Source organism: Symphodus melops (genome assembly GCF_947650265.1).
Source record: "Symphodus melops genome assembly, chromosome: 16".
NCBI lineage: Eukaryota > Metazoa > Chordata > Actinopteri > Labriformes > Labridae > Symphodus > Symphodus melops.
Genome location: NC_136706.1, coordinates 19855877 through 19868990, shown reverse-complemented (window position 1 = coordinate 19868990; position 13114 = coordinate 19855877). Strand labels below are relative to the sequence as shown.

Sequence of the window (13114 nt, the reverse complement as noted above, 5' to 3'; positions counted from 1 at the left end):
ACCCTAACTTTGCAGGTTGAATGATGGACATATACACTGAATTTTCAGCTTTTAAAGTGTCAACGCTTTAAAGATGACTCCCTCACCTGAGAGCCGCAGCAGCCGCAGCCGCGGCCTCGGCAGATGCAGCTGCCTCTGCTGCAACTTCTGCAGCAGCCACTGCTGCCGCTGCAGCATTATTCAGAGTGGCCTCTAACCTCTGGATGGCAGACACTTCAGCTGTGGAGCCGCTGCTGCTGCCTGAAGAAGAAAGTTTTACCACGTGTTACAGTCAGGCACAATGGCTGCTGAAATGTTCACATGGAAACAAAGAAAAATGAGACAAACCCAGCAGGACTTACCCACAGGACTCAACGTGCTGACTCCTCCATTGTTCTGCCTTGACAGGTGCTCCTTGTGGCACACCGAGCACATGCCATTAGTCCTAGGGTTGCCATAGAAACCACAGCCAGTGGGACAGAGCATAGGAACCGGGCTCTGATTGGTCTCCTGGGCCATAGTGATGTCTGCCACCTGCTGAGCTGACCTGGACACACAAACAAAAGACAAAGGCCAGTGTGATGAGTGTGTTGTGTGGAAACATTGCCAAGTTAAAAAGGGAACATCAATAGGGAGGAGATTTGTATTTCTAAAGTAATTTCACGAGAGTTGTTTTAAGCATTTAAACTCATTTTCCCAGACCTGGGTTTACGCTGACTAAGTAAATTACAAAGTAGTTTAGTTACATTTCTGGCTAAAGATGAAAGCAAACCCAGTTATAGTCCAACTTGAAAGTGGTATGTTAGAGAAAGAAAACTATTAAAAACGTAAATCAGGTTTGAAAAGGATGTGATTTATTTTGAAGCACACATCGTCCAGCTGTTTCTCCTTCTAAGCGGTTTTGTTCTGAAAATATAGAGGTGAAAAGCAGGTTTTCAAACCTGAATGTTCAGCCATATAAAGCAGGATTGACTAACATCAGTGGTGCCTTCACTTGTTTTCTTGCGGGCCAAAAATTGTTGCGTTACAATCACTCGCCGGCCACAGGTTGTTGTTTTTTTTTTTTTTTTTAATAATACTGTAAGAAACTTTTTGTATTTTGACCTCTACAAAAATAACAATAACTAGTTACAGTGAGAAAGTATTTTGTTCTATTTTTTTAATAGTAAGGTTTTGTAGATCAGGATCATAAAGTTCACAAAGAAACCCTATCATAAAAGGATATTAAATACTTGTCATAGTATCATTCACCCCTTGCTAACATGAAAAATAAAAATAAAATATGCCATCTGAATGAGGCCTCGGGCCAAAATCTTCTGATACTTGAGGGTCCCAAAAAAAATAAAATAAATAAAAAATCACCTCAAGGGCCGCACTTTGGACACCCCTGATTTACATAGTTAGAGCTCTGGAGAAACACGTACCAGCCTTTTCAAAACATAAAAAGGAAGTTGTGAGTATATCACAAGAGAGAAGCCTGTTTTAATGACTGAGTAAAATAAGCATATAGGGAAGTATTCACACTACTAACTTCCTCCTGTCCCAGTCAAAGACCCACTGTTAGAAACACCTTCACATGTGTGTGTCTGCAGACTCTTGTGCTCCAAGCTCACACCGGACTCTGTGGTGGATTTCCTCTGTCACAGGAGTGCAATGTGACACTGTGATCCCATTGGAGAGCAGACACCTAAGAGTTACCTCAATACAATGAGGCTCTGAGGCAGTGATCCTCCTCCTGTCTATTTATATACAACCTCTCCACAGCCCTGCACACATGGCTGACCTGGTGTCAGACGGTGTATCCCCATCAGCTTTCTAACCAGGGGGATGAAATACATTTTAGACACTTTAGGAATTTACAGAACTCAGACTCAGACATGGCAACAAATAACAGCATAACACCTGTAGATCACTACAAGAGTCGAGTACGAAGACAAAAGCCAAAAATAATCACTGAGCACACATCATTATTAATCAGAGGATGATTTGGGTTCTACAACCTGACCAATATCACAAAGAGGTACTCAATCCCCATCTCTACACTTGTGTGCTCATTTGAATTGTTTAAAACTGTCTTTAGAAATCATCTTGGCTTTAACTCGAGGTTTCTTCCTGACAAACAACAGGCCACAGCCACAAATCCACTGAGTCATGCTAGCAAGATCATGGCTGCAGCTAGCGTTTTTCATCTCCAGAAAGCTGTTACACCAACATTATCTACACATAATCGAGCGTGTCTCGTTATTGAGCTAATAGACACACACATTAAGCAACAATTTGAACTATTAGTTGTGTTCATTATACAAATATTCACGCGATGAAATGGCCAAAACAACCTTGTGAGCGGATTCTCGTGATCTCGCTAATGTTAGCATGCTAGCTAGCTGTTAGCACTTTTGCTTTGTCTTGTTTCTTTGTTTTCTTAGCACCCGAGAGGAGCTAAGATAATTTACACAACTATATACCGAAGCTAAATTAAAAAAATACCCATACCCGTGTGGTTGATTTAAAAACATGCCAACTGTCAGACACAATAAGAGCGAAACTTCGGAAAAAAGTAAACATCAAATTCACCTTAGCATGATGCTAGCGATGATGCTAGCAGATTAATGACTAAATACATTCAGCTTTATTCTCCAACACGTCGGCGATAAAAAAAAAACGTTAAAAACGTTTAAAACATTGATGGTAAAGGTGTGAATTTTAGAACTGAACTATACAGACGTTGGTTTTGTTCAATCAAGCAGTGGGAGAAGTTGTTTTTTTCTTTCCATCAGCACGTGTATTTAAAAAAAAAAGTTTTCTTTTAACACGATAACAAATCTATTTCACCTTCATGCTAAACATCAGCAAATAAAACTGTGACTTAAAGATTGTTCTTGCACTTTAGCTCAGAAACAATCCCAAGTTCTAATTTTGTTTGGTTGAAGTATTTATTCAAGGTTTACTCACCGCTGGTTTTATGTGAACTCTCTGGATGATGAGAGGAATAACTCGGTTTACTCTGGAGCTTACAAACTAGGGCCGTCTAGGTATGTCGGTGATGTTTGTGCCTTTTTCTTATCGGTCTCTTCTCGGGCAAACAGACTCAGCCTGGGACTACCTTCTCCTCTGTTGCTCACTGCTGATTCGTGGTGGTGGCATCTGTTTTGCTTTACGTGGTGCGTTTGCGATTGCGTGCTCCCTTTCCGGCCTACGTCACGGAAATTGTGACCCTGTGATTGGAAGGTATGCTGCTTGTTGGACTACAGCCAGCAACACACAACACCCAGTGGTGTAGTGATGCCTGAAAGCAGTGGACTAACACTCTTACTCTTTCCCCATAAGTGCCCTATCTATCTATCTATCTATCTATCTATCTATCTATCTATCTATCTATCTATCTATCTATCTATCTATCTATCTATCTATCTATCTGTCTATCTTGACATTTGAAAGTTGGAGATGTGAAACAATTCCTTACTCTATTTTCTGAGTTAAATACACAAACTTTATTCACTTTAGAAACTTTAAAACTGTTTATGGAGCTCAGAAGCTCCCATCAGAGTTATGGTTTCACTGTGGGGTCACAACCATAACCTCCAACACAGCATTTTATCTTCAAAGACGAAATTTCCTATGAGGACAGTTTAGAGTTATGAACATATATAATCTGTGTGTTGGTCCAACTTTCCCTTTTCTCTACCAACACTCTCTAAAGCATCTTTAACATAACTGAGACTCTGTAACTGCTCACCAAAAAATAATTCAACTGTAGTTTTACACCGCAGACATGATGATACAGTCTGTGGATATTAAAAAAAAGGAGTTTAAATGATGTTGCCTTCAGCTCCAATACCTCATTCAAAGACTTCCAGTCCCCAATAAAGTTAAATTGTTTAATGTGGAGAAAGTACTTACAAGTGAGCACGCAGAACAAAGAGGTTTAATTGTTGTTTGATCATATTTTAAGTACATTTTATATTCACAAATATTCACAAATTTGCAGTATCTAAGAATGATTTGACTTTTCTTTTATATTTTATTTCATGTAAATTCATTTAGATTTGTTGACACGTAATCCCAATATTTTTGTTTAGTTGCTTACTGGTGTATGACAAAATAGTTTAGTGCTGGGGGGAAAAACACATAGGCTAATTGTACTTTTTAAAACTTATATAAACAGTATAAATTAATTTGAACTTCTATGTAGAGGTTATTCCTTTTAAAGTTATTTTTCGAACATGTGGTTTAAAGAATTATCCTTATCCTTATCCTATTTTATTGCTTCCAAAATAGTATTCCCATTTATGAGTGTTAATTGTGTAAGCCTGCAGTCTACGGTATAAGTAGACTATTGACTTATTTTTTTAATTAAGACGTATTAGTTTTGTAAATGGATTTATCATTGTGTTACATTTTTGAATATGTTTGTTTTAAAAAAGATAAGCAAGAATTTACAGGAAAAGGAAATGAAGAAAAAAAACAAGCGTAGGACCACGTGACCTTGGTTGGTTGGTTGTCCTGGGGATGCATTTGAAACAGATGCGCTCGGCCAATCAGGTGCTCAGAAAATTCCGGACGCAGCGAATCAGCGTGCAGCGAGCGAGGATTTAAACCAAGACACCCGAAGTGCATCGCATCATCCTCCATTACGATTCTCCGTCTTTCTGTGGAAGCAAAGCGCATTACGAAATGGCTCTCCGAGTGACAAGAGTAAGTTATTAGAAGTATTTATTTTTCTTTTTTTCCGTAAACTGTATGCTGTGAGAAAAAAATCTTTTACTTAATGTTTTTTTTTTTTTAAATACAAATCTTGTGACATGTCCTCGTGCGCTTATGTGATGTGCGATCTCGCGCAGCTGTTCCATGTTCGAAGTCTAATGCAAACTCTGCAGCACTTTAATTATAAAAAAATAAAGGATTCATTAACGATGAAAATGGTTTTATTTTTTCACAGAACCGCTTGGCTTCTGCCAGGAACGATGTTGGTGGAAAGGCTTGCTCGGTGACTGGGCCCGGGCTGAAGCCGAGGGCGGCATTGGGCGAAATAGGAAACATTGCAGCTAACAAAGAGCCACAGAAAAAGGTAAGCAAGAAATGTGTGTGCGTCCTTTATCACCCTATATTCATTGCTTTGCTTAGATGCTGCATTTTACTGCAGATAAATACTTCCTGCTAATTTGTGAACTTGCATACAATTATTTAGGTGCATTTTTTCCCTAATCTGGCTCTAGATGGTTCACCTATATATATATATATATATATATATGCACATTTAAATGCCTATATTTTTTGGTTGAAACAATTTGTATGCATGACTCGCACCTTTTAAGTGGCTCATTTTACCCTAAATGTAGGACTCTTATGCTTTCATAGGATACATGAAGGGTTGAAAGTAAAAATCCTTATCAACCATTTCAGATGTAATTTAAATTAAGCATTGTAACTTTCAGCCAACACAATCTTGAAACTATTTGCATAAAATTGTTAGCTTTTTGTGTAAACGACTCCATTAACTTGTAACTTTCATTTCAAGGCGGTCAAGACCGAGGCCACAAAGCCCAAAGTAGGAAAGGCTGTTGAAGCACCAAAACCAAAAAATGTTGTTCCTGCTGTCAAGCCTGCGCTTGAGGTGCCTGAGGTGCTGGTAAGCTATCTGGCGTTCAGTATACAAATGACTGCTCAGTGGATGGGTGTGGTGCTAGGGCTTCAACTTGTGTCATGTTTGACTCCTTCCAGCCTGAACCTGCATCCCCTACTCCCATGGAGACATCTGGCTGTGAGCCTGGAGACCTGTGTCAGGCCTTTTCAGATGTCATCCTTCACAACGCTATCAGGGACGTGGATGCAGATGACTACGAGAACCCCATGCTCTGCAGTGAATATGTGAAAGACATCTACAAGTACCTCCGACAGCTTGAGGTGACCCATTTTCCACTTAAATGGTTGACTTGGTCCCTTTTTATTCTCTCCCTCCTTTAAACTCAGTTTTCTGTTTCAGGTGGAGCAGAATGTCAGGCCTGTTTACTTGCAGGGTAAAGAGCTGACTGGAAACATGCGTGCCATCCTCATTGACTGGCTTGTGCAAGTCAACCTCAAATTCCGTCTGCTGCAGGAGACTATGTACATGACTGTTGGAATCATTGACCGCTTTCTTCAGGTCAGCATTAAATCTCATCTGCTCTGTGTAGACGGTGTTTAGTCCTCGAGCTAACGATCTGTCATTTTCACTTTACCAGGACCACCCAGTCCCCAAGAAGCAGCTGCAGCTGGTTGGTGTAACTGCCATGTTCCTTGCTTCCAAATATGAGGAGATGTACCCACCAGAGATCTCAGACTTTGCCTACGTGACAGACCGTGCCTACACCACCGCCCAGATCCGAGACATGGAGATGACCATCCTGCGGGTGCTAAAGTTTAAACTGGGCCGTCCGCTTCCCCTGCAGTTCCTCAGAAGGGCCTCAAAGATTTATGAGGTTTGTAGCCGAAACTGTTTTTATTCACTAGATTACGGTTGGTTTATTCATTGACGCTGATGTCTCTACTTTGGACATGTTACAGGTAACTGCTGAGCAGCACACCCTGGCAAAATATCTCCTGGAGCTCACCATGGTTGACTATGAGATGGTTCACTTCCCACCTTCCATGGTTGCAAGTGCTTCTCTGGCCCTTACCCTCAAGATCTTAGATGCTGGTGAATGGGTGAGTCTGACCACTGTCTAAATGAAGCCTTAGAGTTTTTTTTTTTTTTTAAATGCTAAACTCACTTTCTGTATTCTCTCAGGATGTGACGCTGCAGCACTACATGGACTACACAGCAGAGAGTTTGCTTCCTGTGATGGCACACATTGCCAAAAATGTTGTGAAAGTGAATGACGGTCAGACCAAACATATGGTACGTGGAAACCTTATGGGTTCTTGTATCTTTGTGACTAGCTGCACTGATATCCTAACACTGAAACCTTGTCTTCTGCAGGCTATTAAAGGAAAGTATTCAACCTCCAAGCAGATGCGTATTGCAGCTATCCCGCAGCTCAAGTCTTCACTGGTAAAGGATCTTGCAAAGCAAACCACCCAGTGAAATGACTGTTAAGCACCATGTGCTCATTTGTACAGTTGTAACTTAAACTTACTTTTACTGACTATTTTAGAACGCATGCCACAAGTTTTAATTGATCTCAGAGCTGGTATTGGAGACCTCATGGTCCAACAATGTGCAGCCAAAGCTTTACAAACTGACTTGCTCCTCGGTGATGACAATGTCCCCTTTTGGTGCACAAGCCTCTGCTACCTATCGGCTGAAATGCAAATTTGTCAATTAATGCACTACTTACTTTGGCCAAGAGACCTCTTTAAAGTTATTTATAGGGGCACAAACATTGTGTTCAAAAAACTGTCTTTCATAGCTTAGTGTAGCTGAAGGTGCCTGCTTTCTAAGACCTTATGGCCTGCTTTTGAAAATGGTCAGTCTTGTTTGGGTCCATTTGACGAATGTGCCCTCTTTTAAACTTCAGATTTTTCTTAATGTGTATGACTGTGTAAAATGTACAGCAATTCTTTTTTTAAATGATTTTAAGTTCTTGTGTTTTAAGTCTAATTAAATGGTTCATACCAGATATTTGTTTCCTTGTCATACTTTTGACCGCCAGTAGAGGCTGCTCTAAGACTACATTAAGTTTGTGTCCTTGTGTTTATGCAGCATTAACTGAATTTACCTGCTGGAACTTCAGACTTGAGGGGGGAAAACAATTTACAAATAACACAAAGGCTGTAATAGCATAGAGATGGTAATGCATGGTGTCTTGCTTTCAATGCTGCACACATGAAGGAGTAAATAACAGCTCGGTCCACATGTATAGTACAACAGTTCTAAGATTAAACTTTGTACTGGCTGTAAATGTAAAATTAACATTTCTACTACTCTGCCTTTTAACTGCAAGTTATTTTATCTCAATATGCAAAGAGAAGCCAGTGATGGAAAGCTGTGATTTGAACAAGAAGTTCAGTGTCTTCATTACGGTTTATCCACTAGAGTGCACTGACGAGCTTATCTAAAACTAAAACCTTTTCTACTTAAGTCTGACTTAATACAGAAGTTTATACATGGTCCTTCAGAAAATTGGTTGTACTGTTAATTGGCCTGTCATTTAATGTTTATTTCCAATCTGTGTTCAAATGTACTTTTTCCTGCACAAAAAGGAATATGGTGCTGTGATCACGTTAAAATAACATGTCTTCATAAAAATGGTTGCTCGACAATGTAAGAGCCATGTAATGGATTTTAGGTTTACTGAAATAAAAGCATGTTTGGAATTCTTACACTTATCTAGACGAGAGCGCTGTCTGTGTCCATCTCTGACCCTGACACCTTCCTCATGCTGCAGCGAGGAAGATGTTGGCAAAACCTGCCGTACTGAAAACACGTCGGGCACAAATGTTTGTATTCACAACAAATTAACATACAGCAGATTCTCTCAAATCAATATCCAGCTCTGCGAAACAAAGTTACAGCAGACACTTTGACAGAATAGGAAACGTGATCCCAAAAACATGTTTGGTGGCTGTGGTCTTTGGTGTTCCAGTACGTAGCTGAATGCATCACTCGTCCTTTTCTGACATTTGTCAAAGTGTTTTTAAAAAAAGTCAAATGAATGTGACAATGCCAGGGTTATTATAACACAAAGCATAACAAACATTGTTTTAATTCCCTCTTAAACTCCTTCGACAGGAATATGACTCCAGTTGAAGTCATTTTAAAACATGTATAGGTTTCACGTTGGCTGCAGATGCACACACTTCTCCCAACTCATCCCATCAATCCAGCAGTATTTAAAGCTAATGCACGGAGCTGAGTGTGAGCGCTTATCGCTTTAACCCTTTCACAGCCGAGTCCTCAGGGGAACCAGTTCCCCCTTTCATCCATCCTCCATCCTCAGGGGGACGCCAGGAGAGCTTTCCTGTAAAAGACCACCTGCCATCTGCTTGATGTGAGTCACAGTCTGTGTACATCCCAAGGATCATTAGGCCATCTCTCCTAAAGGTCTGCTGACGAACAGCTTGTCTACATCTGTTCCTGTTAAAGTCTAACACCAGAAATCATCTGCTGCTGAAAGGGGAAAAGCATTATCTGGCACCTTTGGAGTTTGAGTTCATTGTAGTTCATGCACAGAGTTCAAACTGTGAAATATGAGGATCCACATAAAAGATCTGTGGTGCTTCACTGTCTGTGAGGTAAAACACAGCCAAACCACAATTTGATAGCTCAGTTACATAATGCTGAATTATTTGCCACTTTAAGAAGAATCTACATTATTATCTGACATTGTGACATGAAGTATCTGACACCATAACATCCCGTCTTCATCCGTCCCTCTCTGAAGCTTCTGTTGTTTTCCACAGAGACACGTGATAATTAGTGTGAGTTATCCGACAAAGCTGGGCTTTTAAACCCACACATCATACTGAGGATTCATGCTTTGAGGCTGAGGTCATGGCTGGGCAGCCATATCGGTTTACAAGACAGATTCCTCCTGTGCAGGGCTCACAAACCGTACACTCACAGCTGCCTGGAACACTATTTGGCCCTGATGACAAAGACTCAGCTGTGTGACATTTATAATGACGGGAAGATAAAAGCAGAGCAGTTCAAGACAACTCAGCAACTTGACACTGAAAAATATCGCTTATTCGTAACCTTTAACATGCTTGAGGGGCAGTTGACCAAAATTGCATAAAAAACCCCCAAAACAAAACCTCATCACTAAACCATCTTGGTGTCTATCCATGCAAATAGATGGGTTTTTTATTTGTAGACTCGAAGATGTTGGCCTGTAACTTAATATAAAAATCTATGGTACAAATAAAAAAAAATGGATTGGCCTACAATTTTCATTTTCTTTTTTTTTTTATAGTTCCTAGAGGACTCAGTGAAAGGTTTTGGTTTTAACATTCAAGCCCTTTTCAGGATTTTTATAACGTGATCGTGCCGCCATCAGGTTGACTTGTAAACCCATATAAGGAGCGACACATCACAAATATAGTCAACAGAGGTAAAGTTCACATAATGGCTCCTAAACTTTCTAAAGCTATCCCATTGTACCTGAGACACTTCATAAAGGGATTCTGCCACTAAAGCTCAGATTCAAGACAACTTTACGGAGAGTATATCTCTTAAAGTGATGCATGATTAAACGTGTCCATTTTGGGGACTTACTTAGAACTTTTCATACAAACACAAGACACGGCTTTATGTGCAGTTAAGTTTACTAACTTAATTATCTTCAGGAAATCTTTGCATCGTCTCTTCATCGAGATTGAAATTATGTCTAAAATGTGAGATATTGGTGTTCCCCCTCAACAGCTAATTATTTTTGCTTTTTTGCTGGAAAATGAGGAAGCTCAGGAATCAGCCTGAGGCAAACACTGTGTGTGTTCATCGTATACATGTTTGACAATGCCTTGCTCCTCTACAGCTGTTATAACAACTTCTGGTTTAAAAAAAGAAGAAGAAAAGAAAATCACAAATGTGTTCCTATTTACCTCCTAAATGTTACTTCGAAGGGACATTGGAGGCCAATCTCTCAAAATCTTTTTATTTAAATAAAACAAAAATTATCTGCGTGGTTATTTTACGCTATGATAAAAAAAAGAGAAAATATATGGAGCAAATTAAATTTTAGCATGACATTTAACACACATTCTGAGAAAACGATTTGACAAGTTTCTGCACATTTCAGTGTCCTTAAAGCCTGAGTGCCTCTGCCCTTTTCCATGTTTATCCAAGCTCATTCCCATTAAGTGAATTTGCGAGTCAGCACTGAGGTCCAGAAAGAATGCAAAGCTTGGTTTCAGGCATCTTCAGCAATACAGATCTCACCCACAAGCTGATCGTCCAAGACCAGAGTGGAGAGTTAAGATCTCCATCCCAGTCTAAACACCGTCCAAGATGGCCAGAGATTTAACAAGTGCACCCTTCAAACTGATTCAATGCCCATTCTCACCTCTTTTTCCGAGTCTGCACGGCTCAATTCAGACTGACAAAGTCAAACAAACAGAGGCCCGTGGCAGCACTGTTCGGGTTTCTGTGGGGTGCTAATAGGTTAGCAGCTGGCAGGCAGAATGAGGCCTCTGGGCAGGAGAGCCGAGTGAAGCACAAATAAACACAGAAGAATTCATTTTTCACAATTTATAGATTTTCAAATAAAACTCATCTGCTTCCTGAACTTCACTGACCTTAAATGCTCGATGTCACATGAATGAATGAAAGGCTCCTATTGTAGCCTGACCTGTACAGGGATTCAGAAAGGTAAGCAAGCAATTTTCTCCAGAGCACCTTAACTAAGCACCAAACAGGAAGTCATCTTCTCCTCACAATCAAGTTGGCCTATACACCTACAGATGTTTCAAATTGTCTCAGACAGATTATTATTATGAAAGAAATGTCACTGTTAGAGTCTTTGGAAAGAGAGCAGAAAGCGTTTGGAGTAAAAGTGCATATTCAAAACATCTCAAAGCTATGTACGATATTACTTTAAATGTTGTATTTGTCTCAGTAGCTCTAGAGCTTGTTTTTTAATCATTACACCTGATAAAAATGACTTTTTTTCCGGCAGCTGGTTTTTGTTTCAACAGCTCATTTCTTCATTGGTTAAAATGAAAGTGAATGGGGGTTAAATTCTTTCATGACACATCTGTTTAAATGATAAGAGAGGTGAGGGGTTTATCATAAATGTGCATCATTAGGAGGGTAGTTTGGGGCAGCCTCGTTGGCACTCAACGAAATGAAGCTGCCGTCGTCACTGGACCGAGCGCAGGTTCCACTCCCGTTCCTGACGCTGTTTGATATATGTCATTCCCAACTCTCTCTCCCCACAGTCCCTGTCCCTCTACAGCTGTCCGGTCCAGTAAAAGCCTCGATCAATGAATCTAATCACAACAATGTGGCTGAGTTTATCAGGAGGCAATGTCCGGTCTGAAGTCCCACCTCTTCGTCTGTTACTCTCTTCGACTGACAGTTTGGTGGAGTCAGCATTTCCAATATGGTGACGGACATTTTTTGGCTTTAACAGACCTCTTCACAAACAAATAGGTGACGTCACTGAGACCGTGTGCATCCTTTTGAATGTGTTGATGAAATCCCAAACAATAACTGTCACAGTCTGAAGGGACATTATAGGACATAAGATTTCTTTGAGCAAATAGAGAAGTGATCCCTACAACAACCTTTTATTTATAGTGCACATTGCAAACAACAGTGCAGAAACTGACTTCAGTCACTGCAGAACGAATCCTCTGCAGAAATCCCAAATGTTATTGCATGCATTTTATTGGCGACAGCGGCTGTGTTGGGGAGACAAAAAGAAGTTATTATCTTGTTTCAGTCTTTAGAGGTTATTTTTGGCCACATCAGCTCCACTGGACTGTTTCACTGAGCCGTGTGGTTACAAACTAGTAGACTGTTGGTTGTCCTGTTCACTTCCACATCTAGGCTTTTTCCACTGGCCTTCACAATGCAAGATCTGGGGATTTATATATTTTATTCGACATTTTTTTAAAGTGCCTGTGAGACTTTCTCACAGGACGAAACCAGACTGTAACATGTCTTTAAAGATACGGGTGGTTTGGTTAAAAGAGAAAAAAACACAAACTGTCGAAGTCTGTGTCCTTTTTTTTTCAAAGATGTATTTTTGGGGCTCTCAATGCCTTTACTGTACGGCTGATATGACAGTGAATAGAAATCAGGGACAGAGAGAGGGAATGACGTGAGGGAAAGGGGCCACAGGTCGGATTTGAACCTTGGCCAACTGCAAACTAACTACTTGACCAACGGCGCCCCCAACATGCATTTTAAAGTTGTTGAGAAATCGGTCCCATTTGAAACACAGGATTACGATTTGTCAGAGAAATTTCCAAGGAGCTACCTGCAAACAACCTTTTTCACTTGGACGGGCTTGTTTTTGCAGAATGAAGCCGTGTTCGGGCTCTTTGCAGCTTCTCAACTAGATTAGCAGTGTAAGAAGAGTAAAGGCGAGAAAGTTCCAGCAGCCAGATCCCTCTTTCACCTCTTGGCTTTAAATGCTTCAGTGAACTCACGTGACTTCTTTGGCTCTTTTGAAAAATGCATAACCATGAATGTCTGCTCCATACTGACCCA

At 40.3% G+C, this 13114-nt stretch overlaps 2 protein-coding genes across 3 annotated transcripts in view; one reads left to right on the top strand and one right to left on the bottom strand.

The window, feature by feature from the left end:
* The window catches only part of LOC306837177 (AN1-type zinc finger protein 5-like), a 36083-nt gene that overhangs the window by 2642 nt on the left and 20327 nt on the right, over positions 1–13114 (bottom strand). Inside the window, exons 1-3 of one of the 2 annotated variants that reach the window (XM_079364732.1) lie at positions 2932–3160; positions 342–526; positions 87–240 (exon numbers count right to left, since the gene is read on the bottom strand). In XM_079364732.1, the coding sequence (XP_079220858.1) occupies positions 87–240; positions 342–498 (311 nt within the window). In that variant the 5' untranslated portion in view covers positions 499–526; positions 2932–3160. Of the gene's footprint in view, positions 1–86; positions 241–341; positions 527–2931; positions 3161–13114 lie in introns of those variants that run through there. The other variant, XM_079364731.1, reaches the window with a different exon arrangement.
* On the top strand, positions 4571–7577 carry ccnb1 (cyclin B1). The gene is made up of 9 exons (XM_079364726.1): positions 4571–4674; positions 4919–5047; positions 5498–5608; positions 5701–5883; positions 5963–6121; positions 6201–6437; positions 6523–6663; positions 6746–6856; positions 6938–7577. The coding sequence occupies exons 1-9, from the start codon at positions 4654–4656 to the stop codon at positions 7040–7042; spliced, it is 1197 nt and encodes a 398-aa protein (XP_079220852.1). The 5' UTR covers positions 4571–4653; the 3' UTR covers positions 7043–7577.